We start from the raw sequence: 25,373 nt of genomic DNA, 5'->3' as shown, positions 1-25,373 counted from the left end.
ATGGCTGAGGATACAGATAGCCCAAGTGCTTTCGAAGAAAGAGGGAAAAGAATCTGCAGGTCTCCATTCAGAAACTATTATACATAGAGACACATTCCTTGGATAAGGATACTAGTATTCTTTCTCTGTGACTTTGAGGATGGAGGAGAAAAACAGAATGTTCTTATTTCTCTCCTTGAATAATGCTGATCCCAAATAACCCATAATTTTTTCAAAAAGCATACACTCTTAGAGGGAACTCGTTTAAACTTCATATATTCTTGTAAAAAAGTGGACATAAAATCCATTTCTAAAGCAATATTTTCAATTATTTTCCTAGTTAGGTAATTTGTGTTTGAGACATAAGACACTCAACACAATGACAGAACACTGTGTTTGTACGGAACTGTTTTTTTGTTAATTGAGTCTTTGCAGAACTGGGACATTGACTTTGTTGAAGCTTTTCTTTTTTTTTTTAAACAAACACTGGGCAGAGGCCAGGACTCTATCTCTGCAGGAAGACAGTGATAAATGGGAGTCCTCTATGCTGAATGACAGTGGTGTACATGATCTATAACTCTTTCCAATACATTAGTGAGTGATTGCCCTTGTTTACCATAATCCACCCTTCCCAAGAAATGACCCTTATGGTACAATCTTAAATGAGAAATCTTAACCACATCTCAGCCCTAAAAGAATGGGCTGATGAATAGTTTTATGCTTCTTATGGGCAAGCAAAAAAAAAAAAAGGGCAAAAAATCCAACAGATTTTGTATCTACTTCTATCAGGAAGGCAATAACTAACTGATGAAGACCAATCATGAAGTTATACATATACTTTCTCCAGCAGCAAAATTAGTTCATGAGGACCTCACCCCACTATTCACAGCAGTTCATTATTATTCAGCTGTGTAAATAAAACTGTTTTAAGTCCACAAGCTTTAACCAAGTAGTTCAGTAGCAAGAGTTAGGGAAAACCCACAAAAATCTGATGTGCAGGAGAGGAGAACATATCAGAAAATAGTTGTGTAACTATTCTCCCATGAAGCTGGGACTCGCTTTAAAGGCTGATCGATTGGTTGGTTTCAATCTTGGTTTTCCCCAACTAGAAAATGAGATATTAATCTTAAACAGCTGTTCTCAAAATTTATTCATGGAGAATGTCACCAAAGTATGACTGTTTCCAGTACAAGAAACTTAAAAACTTATGCAAAAGAGAATATTTGCATTGCTACTTGAGGTATAGCTCAGCTATATAAGTTAACTGAGGCACATGTTTTAGCACCTAGAATGTGGCAACATGTGTGCTAAAATCACAAGAGCAGCCAATTCAGGTTTTTTTCAGTTAATAACCCTGCCAAGGCTGAGCCCAGGGAGATTATCCTGTGGCAAATATAAAATGCTTGATTTTCAAATATCTCCGTATAGTTTGTTACAGTTGGGGTTTTTTTCCCCCTTTTTCTGAACTACTTCCAGACAACCTTTACAGCTCCATTAAGAGTGCAGACAGCCATACCAATACTACAGGATTTCCCAGTCTGCAGCACCAGTGCAGCTGGGGCTGTTGAACAGACGAGACAAGAAATACTCGTGTTGAAGAGGTAGGTATTCGTTCTGAAAGATTAGCCAGCTATTTGTTATGACTGATAAGACCAATTTCATGTTCAAGGATTATGTGACACATATTTTAGACTTTGTAAATTAATTTCTTTCTAATTTCTTGTGGAAGATTTTTCTCAATGTGCACTGTCCATGGTTAGAGGACAACAGTTAGAGGACATTTTCTTTAATGATCTAATTAACTCAAATGGAAATATTTTAATAGTCAGTAGTGACCTTAAGCTCAGTGTTCTGCTTTTTCAGAGCTTCCACGGTGTAGGAAATTTCTTTCCACGACTCAAGCTTAGTTTTCGCTTGTTCAAGAACCTGCTCAGCTTCTTCCTTAGCTTCTAGCCACTGTGTTGAATCCTTTAACATCTCATGAAGCTGCTGTCTCCGGTCTTGAAGGTATCCATGCACTTCATCCCACTGGCTCTGTATCTTTTCAACTGGTGAAACACAAAATAAAAAACAAAAGCTGAATCACTTAAAAGCTTTTTTTTTTTCTTTTTTTCCCCTAAAGGGAGTTAAAAATAACATTCAATTCTTTCCATAACTCACCATATTGGAGAGCTCCTGTACTTTTAAGCTGCAATTGCATCTAAGTTTAGCTTAACCAAAAAGAACAGATAAACTGTTCTGGGTCACACAGTATGACACTATGGTACACAGCATGTGTTTCAATGCATGTGCAGCCAGAAGTGACAGGTTTATGCCGCAAAAAGCATTACGAAACAGGATCATATTTAAGAAAAAGTATCAGCAACAATCCTTTATTCTTACCAGACTAACACAAGGTTTAAGATTTTCTGAAGAACGAGTCCTTTAGGGACATCAGTAATATTAGTTAAAGATTTACTTTAAGATACAATTAATGGCTATACTTTCTTATTTCATTAAGGCAAATGTTAACAAAATGCAAAGGCTAAAAAAATTTCTCGCATGTTCATGTAATTATAAAATAACAATTAGCTTTATCCTCTATTTGAAAGAAATGTGACTTGTGAAAACTTAAGAATCACTAAAATCACTGATAATAAGCGTTGGCTAGTATCCAGCATCAGCCTCATCCATAGTAGCACAAAAAACACCAAGAGACCTAGTTTTCCAAGCAGTTGAAGTTTAACAAAATATAAACAAAACCACAAAACTCCAGAAACAATAAAATCTGTGCACTGCATGAAGAAATAGGCATTTTTTATATATATATTTAATTCCCTGAGGTTAGTCAGCACAAACTACATTTTCGATATTTTTTTGAAACCTGCCTCACTATATTGAAAATTCACAGGCCTTCTAGGGAGGGGAACAGTGATTTCTAGAGTACTCAGAAGGCAATTGAAATTATCATTGAGTGGTTGTTCCAATACTGCATCTCTCACTGGAAGGCTGATTCCAGAATGGTGCAGTCTAAAGATCTGAATGAGAAATGCTTCAGCAGGGAAAAGAGGCTTCTACCTATCAGTGCTCTTCCTTCTTCCAGAAGAAGGGATAAAGATCTTTCCATGGACTCAGCTGAGGTTTAGAGAGAGAGAAGAAAACCTTTCAGCATCCCCTGCTCAAGCCTAGGGAGAAAAACTGTGAGTAAGCACACATAGCAGCATGTTTAAGTCAAAGGAAAAGCAAAAGGAACTGAAGAAACAGAGCTGGAAAACATAAAGCACAGTCAGAGCACAGCAAGAATAGCCTAAGGCCCAAATACTTAATCTGAAGCAAATCTAACCCCTCATTTTAGGAAGCCATATACTCCTGTCACACAACAAGTCATTTCTGTGCCCTCTCTGGGCGAGGGTTTCTGATGAAAACTTTAGGATATAATTGAAACAACAAAGAGGTTGTGGTCTACAGGAAGGGTGAATAACAGAAGAGAACTCTTGAGCAAAATCTCCCTGATATGACTAGAGAGTGTGGCTCAAGGATTGTGCTGGAGGTTTAGGGAACAAAGACTGCCCAAACACTTTCCACAGTGACACTGGCATATGGAAACAGCTGCCATGTATTTCTTGCAAATCACTACTGAGCACCTTCCCCCTTAGACTCAGAGTCATTCAGCATTATCTTTTGATTCCTGGCAAACTCAATATTTTGGTACATTGCTGACAGAAGCATAACAGCGTGTTTATGCCAGCTGCCCACAAAAAAACCCTACAAAAATGCCACCTATTTTTGTTTCATTGTAAGTTTCTTTGTTGGTGTGGTGGGGGTTTGGTGGCTTTTTTTTTGGGGGGGGCAGAGAGAGAGGAATGAATGAAAACTCTGTTACAGAACTGCTTCAAAAGAAAACTGGGTCTACAATTATATTAATTTTTCATAATAGCTGCTTTTAATAACAAATGCTGATATTTCCTATCACCAAAAATCAAAATATTTGTAGACATAATGGTTCCATAATGTCTCATGAGGTTTATGTCTAAGAAAGACATATTAGCAGCTCTCCTCAAGGGATTGTGCTTTTTGCAACGAGACTGAATTTTTTATTAGATACCACAGTCATGGGATTCCATGATGACCAGTTCTTCCACTCAAGAGGAGAACACAGCTGCATATTGAAAACCATATTCAGGACATCTTGGGAGCCCATTTACACAAGTGCCTATGAATACACAAGCTCTAAATCTGTGATAAACATTTCTTTGGGAAAATACTTGGCTGATTTCCCTCAAAAAAATAACATGCATAATACATTTGCTTTATATTACAGACTGGAATGAAGAGTTCAGGAAGTTAGTAGGTAATCTAAAAAACAAAAAACCAAAACCAAAACAAAACCAACAAAAACAAACAAACAACCCTCCCCCAAATTTAAAATGTTTTCTTGAACCAGTGAGTGACCAAACCCACTTAGCAAAGTACTTCACTTGTGGCTATCACACCATGATATCTACATACTTAATCTGGCCTTTCTAAGCTACAATATACCAAAGAGTGCAGTAGTATTTCAGACAAAATATGTAGAAATAATTTATAATGATGACATTATAATTTAGTTTAATGTAACATAAAAATCTCTTCATTATATACATTTGCAATTTCTAAACGATGCTCCCATTTGAACGTGGACTACTGATCTGTTTTTGAATTAAAAAAAAAAACAACCAAGGCCTCTATATGTTGCTTAAAATATGAGGTTTGCTTCCAAAATGAAAACTACAGTGTAAATCAGTGTCTCTTAAGGATGTATTTTGTTCATGTTCCCTTTTCAGTGGGATGCTTCCCACATAAGGAAAGGTGAATACCACTCATAGTTTCATGCCAAACACAAAAGTTCGGAAAATCCAGTTTGAGCGTATATTGTGTTAGAACTGTTCACAGCAACTCATGAATCCCTCACCTGCATCTAATGACTGCAGAAGAGAAGGGTCAGAGAATTGCTATTAAATAATGCTGGACAGTAGAAGACAATTTTTAAAGTATTCTGAACACCACAGGATTTTTGCGCAAGGGCACTGGAACATACAAAAGGCTTTCTCTGACTGGGTACTAACAGGAAGAGGTTTATCAATGTATTTAAGAGTGTTTTATAAGATAGCAGTGAGGAATCTCAATACAAAGTTCTTTCAGACTAACACTCTGAACATAGCCTTAGAAGGGCTACTTCTGCTGTCAGGACTTTATAAAATCCTGAAGGCTACAATGTACACATGGGATTGTGCTGGCTTTGGTTGGGTTAGACCTAATTTTCTTCACAGTGGCTTGGTATGGGACTGTGTTTTGGATTTGTGCCGAACACAGAGTTGATAATCTAGAGGTATTTTTGTTATTGCTGAGCAGGGCTTACAGAGACAAGGCTTCTTCTGCTCTTTGTGCTGCCATGCGGGTGAGGAGACTGGGGTGCATGGGAGGTTGGGAAGAGAACTGCTGGAACAGGTGACTCCAACTGACTGAAGGGATATTCCAGATCATAAGACATCATGCTCAGTATATAAAGTGCTGGGGGAAGAAGGAGGAAGGGTGGATGTTTGGAGTGATGGTGTTTGTCTTCCCAGGTAACTGTTGCATGTGATGGGGCCGTTCTCTCCTGGAGGTGGTTGAACACCTGCCTGCCCGTGGGAAGAAGTGAACTCCTTGTTTTGCTTTGCTTGTGTGTGTGGCTTTTGCTTTTCCAACTAAACTGTCTTTATCTAAACCTGCAAGTTTTTTAGCTTTTGGTCTTCTGATTCTCCCTCTGATATCATTGGTGGGGGAGGGAGTGGGCAGCAGCATGGGGTGCAGGTGCTGGCTTTGGTTAAACCATGACAGGGATTCAACATAAGGAAAATTAATTTCTTCTGAAGTTTGATAATCTTTACCTGGAATGAGGAAGACAATCTTAGAAATAAGAAAAGGAGTTCTAAACCCAGAAAAATAGAAGAATCTATGACAGGTGAAGGAATTGTTCAAGAAATGGATTTACCCAAGTTAAGGAGAACTAAAAAAAAATGTTATTGCTATTGCCTACCTTGAATTTAAGGCCCTCAATAAATAAAGGCCCTCACTAAGTTAAAAAAAAAAAGGATAAAACGAAAGCAGACAAAAAGGTATTGCAAGGATGACAAAATACCCTGAAAGTTAAGTAAGAACATTTAATATGTTTTTAAAAAGTAATTTTTTCCAGGAAGAAGCAATGTAATGGTCCTTACTGCACTCTCCATTGTAAAAGCATATTACTGAGATCAGACTTTGATCTTTACCTTTTATGTATCATTGCACCTACATACTGTGATGACAAGACATTGGAAACACCTAGATAGACAGAACAAACGTGGCTCCATGTGTAATGTTAATATCACTGAAGCATAGGAATTTTAAATAATTAGTAATGATGACAAAAGCCTTTTTCCCCCTAGTTCGGTAGTTTCTGAAACACCGTAGCTTACACTGTTCATTACAGCTAAGTCCTGTGCCTTCTACATTTCAAAGGCTAGTGTCTTAATTTTTAGTGTGGCGTGTCCTTTTTGTATCTATTTTTCTTCCTTTCTTCCCTCGCCTTAAATTTGGCAACAGCACAATATCTTTATAGTAAGAATCATTATTTCAAATTATCTCTAGAGGATTCTTAATTATTCAGTACAGAAATTATTTACCAATCAATCTATGAAGGGGCAAGCTGGAAAAAGCGGGATAACATTTCCTTTACAGACTTCATGAAAAGAAATAATGTATCAATCCATGTGGTCATTAACTAGTTTTATATAAACATAAAACCACAAAAATATTTGACAATTAACAAATCTAAACTGAGTGTCAGCAACACAAAATATATCATAGAATCATAGAATCAACCAGGCTGGAAAATACCTCCGAGATCATCAAGTCCAACCCTTGATCCGACACCGCCGTGGTTACCAGACCATGGCACTAAGTGCCACATCCAGTCTCCTCTTAAAAACCTCCAGGGACAGTGAATCCACCACTTCCCTGGGCAGCCCAATCCAGTGCCTGATTACTCGCTCTGTGAAAAATTTTTTCCTAATATCCAACCTAAACTTCCCCTGGCACAGCTTAAGATCATGCCCTCTTGTCCTACTGCTGGTTGCCTGGGAGAAGAGACCGACGCCCACCTGGCTACTACAGGTTAGTTCCTGAAGTGAAGACCAAACCTCATCCATTTCCAAATCACAGTGCTTCAGGCAGAGTTCTTCATTGTACTTTACTTACAAAAGTTTTGCACTTCCTTACTGGTAAGTATCCCAGTATGGATCCAACCAGTCCCAGTTCAACACTGAACTCTCTCAAATGAGTAATTTAGGGCATGATGAGATTCTGCCAGTATGTAATTTCAAGGTTTCTTTTGTTTCCTATCTCTACTATTTCCCAGCTGTTAAATAGTGATTATATAATAAGGCGGTCAAAAGAAATTCTGCTGAACTGACCACTGAGTTGGTAAATTATTAGAAGCAACAATAAAGCAGAAAACAGCATCTAAAGCAATCAAACACAAGATGTCTATTCTTCAATCCGGTTATCATTAATTTAGTATATTGAGGGAAGAACACTCTTAGTGAAGGAGACTGCTGCCTTAAAATTCAGTTTTGTTTATTAACAATTTTATAGGGTTTTTCATACTTCAGGTATAATAGAGAAACAAACAAAGATTAATCTCTTTTTCTTTGTTAAGTGTTCATATCATTGACAAGACAAATATAACTTCACTGAGAGAGTTTACTTTCTGCTGTTTATAATATAACCACAGTGGAAACAACAGAAAAGAAGTCTGAGAAGAAGCTTTCAGTCACAGAAGGAATAACATTCATGTTACTAGAAGTTATACTTAGCCTATGCAAAGATGAAAAAAGGATTCATATCATGCCATTTCAGTAAGTCTATTGAATCTAGTACAGACTCCAAAAAAGTGAACAAGTAAGTGAATAGCAAAAGAATTTTGAGGCAGAAAGCCTCTACTTTCCTTGTCCAACAAATTACCTAAACTGCACTCATTTTGCTTTGTGGGAGAATGCTTTTCAAAAGCAAATGTCAATATATTGACATTTTCCTATAAAAGTAATAATTTCACTGTAGTTTCATAGATTTGAAGATGAAAAGGACTAATACTATCTGTCCTGCTGCAGAAGAGCAGACTTATAGAAAGTAATAATTCATGTTACCAGAGCTGCTGATGCACTGATTTTCAGGTTGGATTAATTTCTTTTGCAGTTGCAGCCCCATAACATACTTTCCTTTGAATGTTCTGGAAAGTTAATTGTTATGTATTGCATCTTACCTCATATGCTTTTCACTAATCTACACATTTATCCATATAAAATTTAGTTTAGCTAAACTTTTGTGGCTGTACAGAACACTAGTTTTTTCCAGTTCGCAAAATTTTAAGTGTGTCTTACTAAACAGTCAGCAGGTTTTCTGAGAGGCATAATGGAGAAACTAGAAAATATGGATATAAACAAAGACATTATACGTTACTGCACCTTTTTTACACTTTTTCCTTTCTACCACTATTTAGTATAGCTTTCCACATATTAGGGATAAAAAAATTAAGAAGAAAAAGTGACGCTATTATAGGGCTACAAGACTGTTCAGGAATCACATCAACCAAGCACTGCATGAAAGACTTTCTGATGCTTTTTAATTTTGGCTCAGTCTTCTGTAAACCACATAAGTGGAATCACAGCCAAAATACCACTTAAACTTTATCTTATCTTGTGGTTACCTTGCTTTTTATTATTGTATTTTTTTAAACTGGCAAAGGTTTCAGTTAAAGTTCTCCATTTGTCAATTATTTTTTTTTTTGAAAGTGCTCTACTTTCTTTTCTGCTGCCTTCCACAACAGGAGGTGTCTGACTTGAGTCTTATTCTTCAAAGAGTAATCACTTTGATAAAGCCTATCATAAAACATCCCTTGACAAAAGGATGCTGTCTCTGTTCTTATGAACAATCTGTACATCTGTGAGAGACTGGCCTAGGGAGAACATTTGGATAGTAGATGCAGAGTCAAGAGACGATAAGTTTGAAACATTTCTTTTTTAATTGCTGAAGTACTTAAGGAGTTGCAGGAACAGTTATAACATCCACTAAGTTGCTGCCTGTAGGCAATCATTATGGAGCTGGATGGGACACTATACAGTAGAGAACAGTTGGAGCCAGCCTACTCGGGTAGTAATTTATGTTTCAGCAGTCCTTTATCTTTCCTTGTAAAGCAGTATTTCTCTTAACCTTTTTCAGTGGCTTATAAAAGTCATACTTCTTAAATAATGACCTTAGAAAGTTATGGTAACTCTTTAATGTATATATATGGAAAATCACTAATAATGTGTCATCTAAGCCGTTTCATACGTCCCTTAGATGGTCCCTTAGTAAAGTGATGAGAGGATTTAGACATTGCACCCCAAATTAATGGTGGGGTGGCAACACAGAATATCTAGCCTAATGTGAAGTCTGCCATTCATGCCAGTAAGATGTCAGATGTAGCTTTTATGCACCATTAATATATTATAAATTATTCCTTATCCCATATGTTTCATAATGCCAAATGACAGATTCTTTTTTGAAGCCTATGCCTTACAAAAAATCAGGCAAAACAGAAAGTATGTACACAAACTAAGCTGAATATAAACAGAATTAATAATTCCTGGGAAGAAGAGGGAACTGCAATCTTCTATACTATTGTGCAATATTACAGTTTTTAAGAACAGAAAAAAGGTATTACAAGGGAAACCAGCCATTAGTTGTCTTTTTGGGGAGATGAAGAGCAATGAAAACGCATGAGAGCCCCAAGGGGAAGAATCTCACCTTTCTTGGTTTCTTAGAGGCTAAGAAAGACAGGCAATAAGAGATTTCAACAGATTTAAATGTGTCTGTTTTTTCTTTAAACAGGGGCAGTCAATAATCTCATTTTGTAGTTTGATACTTTTGGGGGGTAATTATTTCCAACTACTGCAAGTCTAATGTACTTTTGTTTTGTTTCACTAGGATAGAGCTTATTTTCTTTTATCTAAAAATCATTTCCATATGATCACACTAATGAAGGTCACTCTGTTCCTTTAGAAGTGTCAGATCAAACAGATTGAACTGAAAACTGTCAAGTGGTTTCCGCTAAGCACCGAGTGAGTAATTCTTCAACACTCTTAAGCATGCTTTTTACCTTGCTAGAGAGAGTGGGAGTTAGAGACCAGACTAAGCTGGTAGCACATCTAAAGAAATCAGTTTCTTACACCAAGCAAAAAGCAACTTCCGTGACTGAGCACTGAGAAGGGCATGCAAGAGCTTATTATTTGAAAAACAGGTCCTTCAGAAGGCCTTCACCAGTTTGTCAAGTTTTTAAAGAAGTATTTATGTATATAACACTTATCACCTCTCAAACAAAGTTTTCCTGTTTATTTTTTTCACTAATGAGAAAGGTGGAAGAGCATTTACTTTGCACTTTAAAATGTTACACAATCTGTGAAATTCTGATGTGAGAAATAAACACACTAAAGAGAAGTAAGATTCTTTAGGATTTAGTATGAAATAGGTAACAAACCTAAGTGTAGTTTTGCTAGAAACCTACTGATGCCTTAAGCCCCTAATGTTTTTTTATTTTTCTAATATTTGTAAGACTTGTAAGTTTTATAAGTAGGTTTTAAAAGCAGCAACCTCCCCCCCTCCCTTTGTCCCTTGTTCCTTTCCCTTTCTCTAGCACCCTTATTTATACATTCCTTAACCCTCTTACCCCATTCTATGCTCTCTATATCACTCATAGCCCCAAATCCAATAGAAATGTTTAGTCTTTTGTCAAGGCAAGGCCTAGATTGTTGGCAGAACAGCATATCAGTAGTGACTCTTCCATGACTCCAGGAGCAGGAGGCATATGGACATGCCACTAGAAGTTAACAATTTTTTTCTGCACAGACTCTCACATTTGCAGGATATAAAAACATAACTTCACAGTAAAATCATACTAATTGAAAAAACAGAGGGTTTCCTTGCTGGAATAATTTAATCATCTTTCAAAATGTTTGACTGATCCAATTTCCTTTTTTGTATGTAGAAAATATGTACTGCATGATATTTAGACTTGATACAAAGTACCCAAACTGAAGCCACAGGATTAAGACTAATCTGATTAACTAGATGAGTGAATATGTAGGTAATCCAATTGTTTCAGTTAAAAAATTATGGAAAAGTTTTCAAACAACTTAATAAAAGTTTTCTTAGCATTGTATTTTCTTAGCATTGTAAGGATTAATTAGAAGTAAGTAGGTATTTTTGTATTTATCTTTGTCCAAATGTCTGTTAATATTTTTTTCCTAGGATTTTGGTTACTTAAACTATTAAAAGGAAAATAATTCATAATTATATATCTAATTTCTGGTCATGGATGATAGATTTTGTAGTAATCAACCTATCTACAAAATACTTAAGAATTTTTTTTTTCAGAAGAAACTACTTGTCTGTGCCTGTATTTAAAAACGGGATGTTAAGTTAGTGAAATTGTATTCGACTTTCTCTGAACATAATCAAGAATGTTCTTAGCATTATTAAATAGATCAGCTTTAATATACTAATGCTTTCCTAGACTTACATACTTACTGATGCAAAAACATAATGGTAAGTCTCATAGTTTAAGTCCTGATATGTGTGAAATTCATTACCTACCTAATGAAGCATATAGGCAATGAACTTCAGAATTCTTAGTAGCACATAACTTTGTGTTGCTATCATACATTCATGTTTACACTGCATATTTTTAACGTCATCAGCCTACTAACTCCTACTGAGTTTGGGCTGAGACTTGCTTTTCAAATGTATCTGCATTTGGTATTCTGTGCACTGATCTGCTTTGGTTCTGATTTAATAAATTCAGCTCTGACTGTAGGAGCAAGACATTGGGTGATCTTAAGAGTACCAAAACAGCTAGAAAATAAAAATAGACTTAGGAATTCAGCTATCAGGTTCCAAGTTAGTGAAGCAAAGTTTTGCAGACTGTTTATATTACTCTTTTCTTCCTCGAGAAACAAAATAACTTCCTCAGGATAACCTCCACTCCCCACAAAAGCCATAAAGCTTTGGTTCTTTTTACAGTAGATAAACAGCAATCTCCTCCTTCTGTTATCTGATATTAAATATTATATGATCTGTCAGAATACCATCATCTAAAAGCTAAATTTATTTTCTGTAACTCTCAAGGTCCAAATCCTTACCACTGTTATACTTAACTCATTAAGCTGCATCAGCAAGGGTGAACTGGCGGACTCTGTGCAATGGTCACAAAGCACCTCTTATTTGTTGCTCTTAACTCTGATGAGCTACAATTGCTCTCTACGGTATTCCTTGACTGAGAATTACAAGCACAGACTATGGTGGATCTTTTTCTGTGCCTCTTGTGACAGTGCCAAATCTGCACAGTGACTCGACTGCTGCACCTCCACAGCACGTGCGTCTCACTGGAGATCAGCTGGGAGACTCTGGGCCTACATTACCATGCAACAGGCACAGAAAGCTGGCAATAATGCTGAGTTTAGCTCAGTGGATCAACCAAAAAAGCGGTGCATGCATCAGGAAAAAAATCAAAAAAACAATGGGCCAAATCAAAAACCACTCCAGCTTTGACTTTTATTTTTGTCGTTGAAAGCAAAGAAAACTTCCAAATGAGCAAGAATTGATTTAAAAACAAAGAAATAAAAGTGCTTTTTTAAAAAGGATTTCTATATTCAACTGTAAGCATACATTTCAGGCATTTTATACTGAGTTAACAGTACATCTGAACTAATGCAATATTTTTTGTTATTTCACAACAGAAATAGACAACTGTATACATTTATTTCAATTTACCAGTTTTATAATCATGGAATCATAAAATGATTTCATTTGGAAGAGCCCTTTAAAGACCACCTAGTTCCAACCCCCCTGTCACAGGCAGGAAAGCTTCCTCTAGACCAGATTGCTCAAAGTTCCATCCCGTCTGGCCTTGAACACTTGCAGGGATGGGGCATCCACAGATTTTCTGGGCAACCTGTTCCAGTGCCTCACCACCCTCACAATAAAGAATTTCCTCCTAATATCCAATCTATCCCTGCCCTCTATCAGTGTAAAGCCATTCCCCATGTTCTATCACTACCTGCCTTCATAAAAAGTCCCTCTCCAGCCTTCCTGTAAGATTCCCTTTAATACTGAAAGGTGGCAATGAAGTGTCACTGGAGCCTTCTTTTCTCCAGGCTGAACAACCCCAACTCTCTCAGCCTGTATTTCTAGGAGAGATGCTCCAGCCCTCATGGCCTCCTCTGCACCTGCTTTAACAGGTCTTTAACAATCTGTCTTGTACTGGGGACCCCAAAGGTGGATGCAGAACTTAATAATGCAGTGACATACCATTATAGGCCTTCCTCCATGATATATTTTCAGAGACAGCTGAATATAAATTCCAGCACAGACAGAAGCTTATAGGCTCAAAAGAAAGTCACATTTACACAATAGATTATGCACTTTACTGCTGATTTGGATAAAATAATTCTCTTACAAGAATCTTCCTGAGAGGAGAAAAGATATCATGAGACTGTAAACTAAAAACTCTATTTTTGGCCAAGACAAAAAGAACCATTTTTTATTATTATTTATAATTACAGTCTTTTAGCTAAATTACATTAATGTTGAAAGATTTCCAAAGGTGAGTTAATTCCTTGTGGCTGTTGCTTCTACATCAGATTGACATTTCCACAGGTCTTACACCCCATTCTGTCTTCCCTCTAACACTTGCACATATTTTTTATATACTCTACAAGATGCTATCAGTCTGATACTGATTAATCCACACTTTTTCACACAGAGAAAGACAATTTTAGCTACCCAACACTTGAAATCCTTAAATTAAACTTTGTTAAAACAAAAAGCAAAGAAGTAGTTAATTTTCACACTTACAATGACCTTATGCACTTCAAAGTAAATATCCAAGAGAGTCAACTAAGGAAGTAATATACACTGCAGAAGAAAAGAAATGTTTCCTCTGAAAATTCCAATACATTTAAACATTTTGAGCATTCTCTGTGTAGTTATACTGCTCCATTTTTTTAAATGAATTGCTGATTAGAAAATGAGAGTCCTATCATAAAAATAGTGGTACTTAGCACTTTAAAGGAGAACAGCTCTGCAAGAACAGGAGTATGTCAGAAAAAAAACGTAAACTTTTTTCCCCCATTCTTAATTTAAAGGACTAGTTCTCAAGGTCACACGAACTGGATGCCAACCTATGGAGCCTGGCATGCCATACACATATATTTGTTTCTTAATAACTAAATAGATACATAAATAATAATTAAAAAACCCAAACAACAACATATCACATCTGTCATTTCAGTGCAATGTTTTAGCTAATAAAAGGAAAAACTATATAATATGTCAATTGCAACAATACTGGGAAAAGGAAAGACTTGCCTGTTACTGTTGGGGTTTTGCTTGTTTGAGGAGATGTTGGGTTTGTTTTGGGGTGTTTTGTTTCCTTTTTATCAGATGTCAGTGCTTGTTTGTTCATGTTCTCTATGGTGCTCCAATATGGATCAAAACATTGATGAGATATCACATGGACTGAACTTAATTGACTTAATTGACAGACTTCAAAGTCACTATTCTGATATGGCTTAAACTGGGCAAACTTTGAACCTAATGCCCTGCATGAGTTTGAACTGAATATTAGGAAGCATTTCTTTACTGAGAGGGTGGTCAGATAGTGGAACAGGCTTTCTGAAGAGGTGCTTGATGCCCCATGTCTGTCAGCATTTAAGAGACATTTGGACAACACCTGTAACAACATGCTTTAACATTTGATCAGCCCTGAAGGGGTCAGGCAGACAGACTAGATGGTCACTTTAGGTCCTTTCCAACTGAAATACGTTCTATTCTGTATTTTATTACTTTTTCAGGAAAACCCATGAAATGGAGCAAAGAAAAGGTATCCAATGAACAGATTAAAGCATTACTGTTGCCATTCTAATATTATGGTGCAGTGAGGTGCCAAGTTTCAAAAGTACAGAAATTCAGAGAGACTAATAATACTGGAAATGTAATGAATATTCTGCAAAATTATTACATCTCTTCATCTGAAATACTCCACTCATTTCTACACTTGAGACGATAAAGCAGACATAAACACAGTCTGACACTTCCAGCAGAAATTTCCATAGCATAGGCGTTTGCTCTACAGTACACAAGTTCCCATCCAATTAAAATATAAAAAAATACATTTTTTTTCCCCTGAAATATTCTGTTTTAAGCTCTAAGTTTTACCAAGCCCAGATGCCACCACTTTCTCACCACATATCAGACTACTCAACATCAACCTTCATTTGCTGATACTTGGCTGGGATTGTCCTCTGACAAATCATTCTCTCACCTGTCACTCAATAGGCCTGCTGATAAGAAAAATGAAATCTCCATAACTTTTATACTTTTTCTCCTTCCCTTCCTTTTTACTGTGATAAAGGCTGAAAGATTTTTATCCACTAAACACAGACAGAAAAGCCTCAGAGTCACCATTTTGGTGCTGAAAACAATGATAACATTAAATTCTTTGAATTATCTACAGTATTTCAAAAGTCACCACAGTGATGGTTTGATATACACAACAAAATGAAACCACTCACCAAAGTCTTAGGACCTCTCTCACACAGACTAAGCCAGTATTTACTCAGGTTGGACTTGCAAAGGAGCTTTGGGGCTATGTAAAACATTCTTTTTATTATTGGTTTATTCCTGACTCAAGCAAAACTAAAAGCACAACAAATTTATATCGAGGATAGCCAAAGTAAAATCCGTAGGCCAAACATACTCCAGGATGCTTAACTAGATTGTCTGAGAATAACTGCAGGTTCCAATATCTGTTCTTTGTGTATTGCATCCATTTTAGGAAAAGAGATGGGACACAATGTACACCAAAATCTGCACTTTCCTGATATGGCTGATTTTGTGGCATCTAAATTCAGCTTGTAATCTCTGCAGAGCAGGACCTTTGTTTCCTGTTTGCTCTGTAATTACTACAGAAAATTATGGTCTGGTATAACTGAATATATACTGTTCTGACACAGTTTTTAAAATAACTGTGGACATTAAATGTTGCCCACCAAACTGTCAGTGGACAAATAATTTGAACCCATTCTGAAAACTTTGTTTCTGAACAGCTCCTTTTTTATTTCCATTTATTTTCATTTTGACTAATTTGTTCAAACCCAGCTAGCATAGTTCTTCTGTTTGTATCATTTGTGGAATAAAATGAAATAAAATGGATATTTTTAAAGTTTGTATGTCTGCTTCTATTTAAATTTACAATATTCTGTGCAAGCTACTATTTCTAACACAGTACTACCTTGAAACACTGACCAAAACAGCAAAGAGTGAGAGGTTGGTGAGGATACACAAAGAAGAAAAAAGAGGCACATTTGGAGAAAAAAAATGCAGGAAATGTGGAAGAGGACAGCGTTGGGAACAGGGCTGGAGGCACACCCTTGGAAGGGGACACTCACAGCATGTCCTGCCTTCACAAGCAAACCCCTCAGCCAAGGGCAGAGGCAGCTTTCAGCCCAGTGGTTGCTCTGATGTCTTTTCATAACCCCCCACTGCATCTTCAAAATGGTTTTCACAGTTGTAAATACAAGAGGTTAGGTACTCAGTGGTTTCATAGATTATTAAAAATCTTCCAATTATTAAAATCCCCCATAAAATACGTAGAAGGATAACCATGAAAATGCAAAAAGTATGTTGATGAAAAATTCATGCAATGTTTTTCACACAGATGGCAGGAGACGTGGCACAGCACAGTTCCTGGATTCTGTACTTCAGGGGTCTTCTATCAGATACAACGTGTTTGAAAATCTCATGATTCCCAAAAGTGCTGACCAGTCATTAAATTATGCCATCTTTCCCAAATTTAAAACCAAATGCCAAATCCAAATGACATTCTTAGCCGTTACTGACAAGTATTCTGACAAAAGATAGATTCAGATATGTGATAATATCAAGCCCAGTAACAAAGAATGTCAGCATTGAAATGCCAACATTCACAGAGAGAACTCTTGTAAAAAGTAAATCCTAGTAAACAGTGAAAAGATTTAATATAAAATACGAGTAATTTTTATGCTTGTATAGACTGACTGAACTTAAATTTTAAACCTCCAATTAAAATAAAATCATGAATTGAAGCTATAAACTAAAAATACTAAAACTCTACATAAAGAGAGTGAAAACTAGGGAGATAATGTAGCTTTTTAGGGGGTAAATGGGATGCTTTTTTTAAAAATGGAGCATTAATACTTTCCTTAAAGAAAAAAGGGAATGCATCCAAACTATATAATGCAATACTTTTGAGACTTCCAAACTTATGACATATTAAGCAGTCCTAGCATTTAGCAAGAAATAGAAACTGCCTATATTAAAAAAAAATAAATAAAACCATAATTTTCCAGGATCTTGAATAATTATAGTCTCACAGATTTTAAGGTTAGACAGCAACTTCACTTATTGCCAAATAGACCTTTTATAATCACGGTGATGGAATTTCATCAGTAGATAGGGAGTTTAAGTTGCTTATAAAAAGAATTTTAACTTTGAAAATAATTCTTGAAGCACATAATGTTAATACATTTAGAAATAATGGGCAGTTGTTTCTCTTTCATTTTTGAAGCTTGATAATTTTGGATATTTACTTGCAATGGAAATGGCCCACAAGTATGCTTAGAGGTGATATAAGTATTTCTAATGTCAAATTATTTACTCTACTCGTTTTAACATTGCAAATGGAGCCTTTCCAGTCTCAAAGAGAAAAAAATATTCCTTTCCAATCATCTGGCCATCGCACAAGTCAATGGAACATCTTCTACCTCAGAGAAGATGTAAGTCAAATCTCTCCAGCATTTATTATTTTACATAAATGTTAACTAACATTTCCAAAATGAGACTGAATTCAATTTTGAAATCCAGTGTAATTAAACCCAGAGTTTTTGCTGTAACACTGTAAATAAGAAGTCTCACATTAGATACTGTTAAATATGTTGAAAAATCTAAAATAACTCGGTGATTGCTTCCCTAAAGAACTAAATGTTCTTGGCAGTTTTGGTCAATTAAATGTTTCAAAAAAATATTTTAACTTCTCTAATTAAGATATGAAAGAAAGATTTTGAATCCTGAGAAGCACTCTCAATTTACTTCACATTTGCATACTTAATTCTTCAGTACGTTTCATTCTTAAATATTCTTCAGAACGATGTGGTGCTAACCATTTCAGAGGCTAGATGGTAAATGAGTAAGAGCTGCCATCCCATCCAGTGTGGCAGTTTTGCTTATAAAACTTTTACCAAGTGAATTTGTTTCTTTGTGAAGCTACTGAGACACTGGTCTTGTTAAACCAAAAAGAGAAAGCTCCTTCAAATGAATATATGTATGAAGATTTTTCACAAAGACTCTAGGAACAAAGACAGGTAGTTACATAAAACCAATCTGTTAAAATATGACTCCTCTCAAGCTTAGAAGAAGGAAAAGATGCCCCTAACAACATTATGAATACCACTTACCAGAGCAGGGGAGTAGACAATTCTACTTGGGGAAAGGAATTACCTGCTGACCTCATTTCATGTCTGCTCGTGGTTCTGGGTCACACCCACTTTCACCTAATTAGTGACTGGGTAGGTTGAAGGTTGAGGGGCAGAGGGCTGAAGATTTGTATGCTTTGGTGCTTTTACTCAAATCACCTCTATCACCTCAGTCTCCAAATCTTGTAAGAACTACAGGGTGAATTGCAGAATATTAAATAGGCTTGAATTGTCTTGACACTATAAATTACAAAAACGTTTTTATCTGTATTCTGACTAACCACCTCTATTAACTCAATCCTTAAATGATAACCAGTGGGTTAAAACAAGACACAAAGAAGACTCAAACAGCAGCTCTCCCACAATGCTGTACGAAATTGTTCCCTAAGCTAAAGAGGGAAGTACGTTCTCCTTCTGTCAGCTGATGGTATATCCCAAGTCTTTCAACCAGTTAATTTAGTGTACCCATGTCTACCTCATACAACAAAGCACAACCTGTAAATGTGAGGCATCCCCTACCAAATCATGCTGTCCTTATTCTGGGTGGCTGGTCTGTAGCTTCACCCTCTCCACCACCCCACCCCCCCCCGCATCTTCTGGACCTCACTGAAATTATTTACAGGCTTTTTAAAAAAGTATTTAATATCACTCTTTCCTTCAACACAGCCTTACAATCTCACTGGATTTTCTCTTTGCACTCACTTGGACTGTTCACAAGTTCAGAGTTAGCCAAGAACTCACTTTTCCTGATGAGAGATTTGGTCAACCAATCTGCTCTCTTAGGTTTTTTTTTTTTGAGAATAGATGACAAACTTTTACTAATACTTATGATTTGGACACAGTCAAATGCCTCTATACAAAACAGCAATCCAGGCTTCCTGTCTTCAAACACAGACTGATTTCTAGCAACTGAAACTTCTTACTTATTTAGAAGTAACTAGTCTAGAACTAGCCAGTTCCACTTGAATTACCACACAACAAGTTTCGTAATTATCTAACTTTCTTTGCAGGATTGAGATCTGAGAGATCTGAGCAAGCCACCAGCAATGATACCACCTAATACACTTATCACCTCTGGGATTACCAAAAAATCTGTGCCACTCCTACTCAAGAATATAACCAGAACTGAAGAGTGGTCACCTTGTAGTCTCACAGCCTTCTTTGGAGCACTATGACATTTGAAGTAGGCAGCTGAGATCTTGCCCTTTGTCCACTGATCCATATGCTTCCAGTATATATAGACTGAGAAGTCAAATATAACTGTATTTTCCCGATCATTCAGACATTTCTGGGGCATGTTATTGCCCATTCTTAAAGGGTAACTCTCCCCAGTGTTCCAAAATAGCTTCTTGCTCCTTCTTAAAATGGCCCATAACTTTCTTACAGATCCTATAGCAGCAAATGTGCACCAAGGAACTGGTTTCAAATTATATACTCTTCTCAGAACCATGCTATCCCTTTCAGAGCTATAGTTTTATCTTGTTACTGACATTTTGTTAAAAACCAACAGTTTCTCCCTTGCTTCCTTTCTATGGCATAGGAAAAACAAGTTGTCAGATGTAAAGTAGTACATCGCAATGATTAGTAAACTTTACATGTTTATGACATGGGAAAACTATTACTTAGGTTCTTGAGAAGTTCTAGAAGTATGTGGAATCTAGAGAATAGAACACTTGGATATATTCAATAATTCAGCTTAAAAATATCGATAAGATAACTGGAAAACTGTATGCAAATGCAGTTTGTTCTTATACTTTTTTTTCAGTCTTGATAGCTAGGGAGTTTACTACTAGATGACAAATCCCAGATTGTCTGAATTTATTTTTTCAACTGGTAAACTCATCATTTGTATTCAACAGTTCTAAGAGAAAACCACATGGATAGCAGTACGACGGAAATGGCTATTTTATTAAGATGTCAAGAACAACAGTACAGCTGTAATTCACTGCGGAGTTTCTGTACGTTTTGTAGTGAAAGTGATGTCAAGTTGATGATTTTGCCATAAAACTGTCAAATACAGCAAACTACTAAATAAAGGCATTTTATGTAGTGGCACAGAGACACTCAGACTCTTTCCAGATTAGCGCAAATGCAGCTCTGCTAACAACCAATTATAGCATAAAGGTTTTCTTAAAAAAAAACCCAACAAATGAACAAGAAAAAACCAAACACAAACAAATAAAAAAAACAAACCACAAAATCAAAATACCTCTTCTGAAGACATCCTCTATAAATTATTCATGTATTTGTGGACTTGGTTTTTAAAACTGTTAAAGAAAATTTCAAAAGGAATCATTTGGTCCCAAAGCGTAATTCTTGATCAAAATAGTCTTCACCGAAATGCTTGTATATTGAAATGCTTGTATTTATTGCTATTATTTATGTATTTAGTGTAATAGAAATTAATTAACTTCTCAAGTGGTATTTTGAGAGGACACTAAATTTCACACAATTTCTGAAGAAAGATGTGTGTTACTTTGGTTTATAATCTTGAAAGGGAGATTCTTTGGTCAGTAAGAGATTATTTCTTCATACAGTTCTATAAATATTAATTTCCCTACCTCCTCTATCACTTACACAGCCAGAAAACACATTAGCAAAATTGGGATGTAAATTACTAGCAAAGTAAAACCACAGAAAGTTTATGCACTGTTATCTCTTGCATATGTGTGAACACAGCAGTAGGAAGGCCTGCTATTTAAAGTTTCTTACATTTCCAGGATCTATCAAAATCTACGACAGTCTTTGTAATTGCTTTGGTATTTCTGATTCTAAGACTGTAAATTTGTTTGTATTATCTCTCAATATATTTCTACATGGACTTGTTACCAGCTTTCTGTATTTATACATAGAAACTGATGGAAAATAAGAGCTTGTAAACCCATTCATTTTAAAGAAACAACATTTTCATTAGTAGTAAAGCAAAGTGTTTTGGAGCTGTGATGTGTTATGCAGAGAAAAATGTTATTGTACAGCATATGGTTCTATTAGAACAGAATGATTCTGTATTAAAAGAGCAGAGAGGAATCTTGATTTTTCCCACAGCTTTTCCACAAGACTAAATGTAATTATTATTCTTGTGTATCCTCCAATGTATAAGTTGTAAACAAACTATGAATTGAATACATAGAATACACAAAGATTTAAGTATAACATTATGCAAACATAAAAAAATATTTACTTTATAGAGCCTTCATAGAGCCAAGGTCTTTATAAGTAGTATAGCTCCAACAGTTTCATGCAGATAATGGAGTAAGGGTAGGGAAAGAAGGTTCAAAGCAAAGAATTAGATTGTTTGAGCTCATCTTTAACTAAAGAAAAGACTAAATCTATGCAATACTATGACAATTCTGTTGAAAATAACCTCATTACTATAGATTTTTTTTGCAATTCATAGGGACTTTCTAACAAATGCCTTTTTCTTCATTTTGTATAAAATGTTTACCTTGTTTGTTTTTAAAAAATACTTCAAAAAGGAAATAATTTTTCTAAATATATTTTAAAGTTAGACTTTCACAAACATAATATTCATATTTCTGCAAGCAGAATGACTTAAGAGTTAGCAATGTTAGCACAAAAGCCATAACCTTCAGAGTTTAATTCCATTTGATGGCACGCAAACACATCCTGTAATGAAGAATGCTGCCAGCTCTACTCCTGTTGAGTATCTGAGTCTCATTTAATATTTATAATATATCTCTTCAGTGATATTGGCCAGATGATTGTGTTAGGGATTTTTTCTATTACTTTAATAACAAAAGGCAATGAACAACCGAGTCATACAAATTAACTCATCTTCTCAGCTTTTCATTTCTCAAAGTGTGAGATCCCCTGCTTCCACCCAGGAAGTGCACTAGATATAGTCAAGCCTATTAGCTCCTACGTGACAGACCAATGCATTGCAGGCCTGAATTCCCTTTCCTTTGTGATGGGATCTGATGCATCTGGCACCTGATGATGCAGTTTTGGGCACTATAATAGATGAAAGATATGAAGCTATTAGAGAGTGTCCAAAGGAGGGCAATAAAGATGGTGAAGGGCCTGGAGGGGAAGCCGTATGAGGAGCAGCTGAGAGCACTTGGTTTGTTCAGCCTGGAGGAGACTGAAGGGAGACCTCATTGCAGGTACAACTTCCTCTGAGGTGGGTAGGAGGGGCAGGCACTGATCTCTTTGCTGTGGTAACCAGTGACAGGACCCGAGGGAATGGCCTGAAGTTGTGTCAGGGGAGGTTTAGGTTGGATATTAGAAAACGATTCTTCCCCCAGAGGGTGGTTGTGCACTGGAACAGGCTCCCCAGGGAAATGGTCAGAGCACCAAGCCTGGTGGAGTTCAAGAAGTGTTTGGACAATACTCTCAGGCGCATGGGGTGACTTTTGGGAATGGTCCTGTGCAGGGCTAAGGGTTGGACTCGATGATTCCTGTGGAGCCCTTCCAGCTTGGCATATTCTGTGAGTGTGTCAGTACAGAAGGCTGGTTGTGAGAGTGGTACACAGCTGCTGCAGAGGAGCACCAATGGCACAGTGCTGGTGTTCAGGTCATGAAATAGAATAGATTAAATGAGTACTAATGACTGCTAAAACATAACCATGTAATCTATTAGCATTCATGAGCAGGGGAAAATCTCAGGAAATGGGAAATGGTCTGTGGATGAGGTACTCAGAGAGGACTTGCAGCAGGACCTCCATGCAAGGTCCAATTCAAACCAAACAGAGCAATCTCCACCTTCTCTGATATATAGAGGAAAAAAGTCATGCAATTAAAAATATAAAAATTACTGTCCTTTAAAAGAAATACTTTAGATGACAGTATATGTGGCAAATATTCAGATGACAATATATGTAGCAAATATTCAGAAACACCTTATGTGCCATTAGCATCTTTTTCACCCCCATAAAAATATCATGATCTCCTTAAAATTTAAAAGTAACAAATACATCTTGAATAGCGTTTAATATTACCTACAATTTACAAATATAAACTAAATAAACATGAAAAACCTTAATGAATCTAGTTTGCTGCCTCAGAAGACTGGATCAAAAATGGCCCCGATCATACTTTAAGATGTACTTGAAAGAACATAAAGGGACATGACCTGTATCTAATGCATCATAAGTTGCACTTTTTTAGACAAGGATATTGACAGTTTCAGCATAAAAAAATAATTGCTAAATCACAGTAAAACTGAATTTTTTACTTTAAATTCAAAACTAATTGATAATTTTTGGAATTCTTATAGACAAAAACTAAGAAATCATGTATCATGTAAAATATATTCACCACACTGCTAGCCACAGATGCAAGCTGTAATATAGCTGTGTTACCACATACTCATTCATGATTTACAGTCCAATAGATGCTCTCCTTTTTTTGCTTTATGAGCAAGAAACATTTAATCTGTCTTAAAAGGCAATTTCACTTAAAGTGAAGTGCAGTTTTCCAACAGAACAAAATTTAGTCATGCATACAATTCACACGAGGGCATATAGGAATTATGCTTGCATTTCATGTAAGTCTACAATTCTTATCTTCTAAAGACTTGTCTCATAACTAAAAATTAAAACATACTAGAAAATACCGATAAGAGTGCTACATTGGTTGTAGCTGTGAAGTTAAGGTATATGTACACACTTCATCTGAACTTAACTGAGTATGTGATTCTAACATTCATTTGCATGTCAAACAGGAACAGATTCTTATGCAATAAGCACTATCCTTTTCTTCTCAAACATTAGTTATAACACAGCTTCTCTCGCTCCCAGTTGTATGTTTTCTTCTCATGGCAAAGGAAGAGAAAGCAGTTTAACAATGTTATTTTACATAAGATATGGTCTAAATAATATCCATATGTGAGTCAGACAACAATGCAGTCCAAACACACAATGTGATTTTGAGATATTATGAAATGTATTTACCTGATGGAATAAAAAGAAAGAGGTAGTGTGTATATAGATATATTTAATTTTTAATTATGGGGACAGAAAAGTTGAGTCTACATTTATACCTTCACAGTCATCAGTCTCAGGGAGCAATCCCTGATTACCATGCCATGATGTACAGAACAGTTTGCACAAAGCAGTTGGCCTGAGTCTTCCCTAAGCTCCATAGCAGACCTTGAAAACCACAAAAAAATTCATTTTTCATAGCTTTTAGTCCTAAGTACTCAGAATAATCACTGAAGATATATAGAGCAGTCCACCACAGAGGGCTGTTTCTACAGCATGACCTCGAGAGTGTGTTTCATCCCACAGTGTGAGACATAAAGATGTGCAAGCCTCCAAGGGTAATAACGCTGTGTCTTCTATAGACTTCTAAAATCTAATCTACTAATTTTTCCACCTTAGTCACAGCTAGTTGGTTAATTCTGAGTAGGGAAAACAGAACTGAAGAAATAATACAGAGTAATGCAGAGCATCATCAGACTTGTGCGTCAGCTGAGGGGAGATGAAAGAAGAGCGTGCAGCTGTACTACGGGGGATGGAATCGAAAGCTTCTTTCAAGCCTGTGGCTATATTCTGTGAATTCTTTCTTTCTCCTTGTTTAAGAATAAATGTATTTCTTTATCTACAGTGCTCACATTCTATATTTCATACAATGTCCTTCCACTATGAAGACAAGCAATACAAAATGAAGGTGAAAAATTTGAAATATGGGATCACTGACTTTCAGTGACATTTACTCTATAGGCAATTTGGAAAATCTGTATGAGAATTGTCTCCTGATGGAACTCTCCTTTTCATGGCAAAGGCATAAAGTATCTGAAAAATACTACACTTATTAGATATTACAACATTTTCCATGTTTGTTGAAATGTCA

General features: G+C 36.2%; 1 protein-coding gene across 11 annotated transcripts in view; it reads right to left on the bottom strand.

Annotated features, from left to right (window-relative positions):
• Positions 1-25,373, bottom strand: part of DMD (dystrophin) — a 799,860-nt gene that overhangs the window by 266,786 nt on the left and 507,701 nt on the right. For all 11 annotated transcript variants that reach the window (XM_017833948.1, XM_017833947.1, XM_017833942.1 and 8 more), the window contains one exon: positions 1,816-2,027. In XM_017833948.1, the coding sequence (XP_017689437.1) occupies positions 1,816-2,027 (212 nt within the window). The remainder of the gene's footprint in view (positions 1-1,815; positions 2,028-25,373) is intronic.

The sequence above is a fragment of the Lepidothrix coronata genome, unplaced genomic scaffold, assembly GCF_001604755.1.
Source record: "Lepidothrix coronata isolate B3197 unplaced genomic scaffold, Lepidothrix_coronata-1.0 Scaffold225, whole genome shotgun sequence".
In the NCBI taxonomy this organism is placed as follows: Eukaryota; Metazoa; Chordata; class Aves; order Passeriformes; family Pipridae; genus Lepidothrix; species Lepidothrix coronata.
This window is presented reverse-complemented; position numbering and strand designations above follow the sequence as displayed.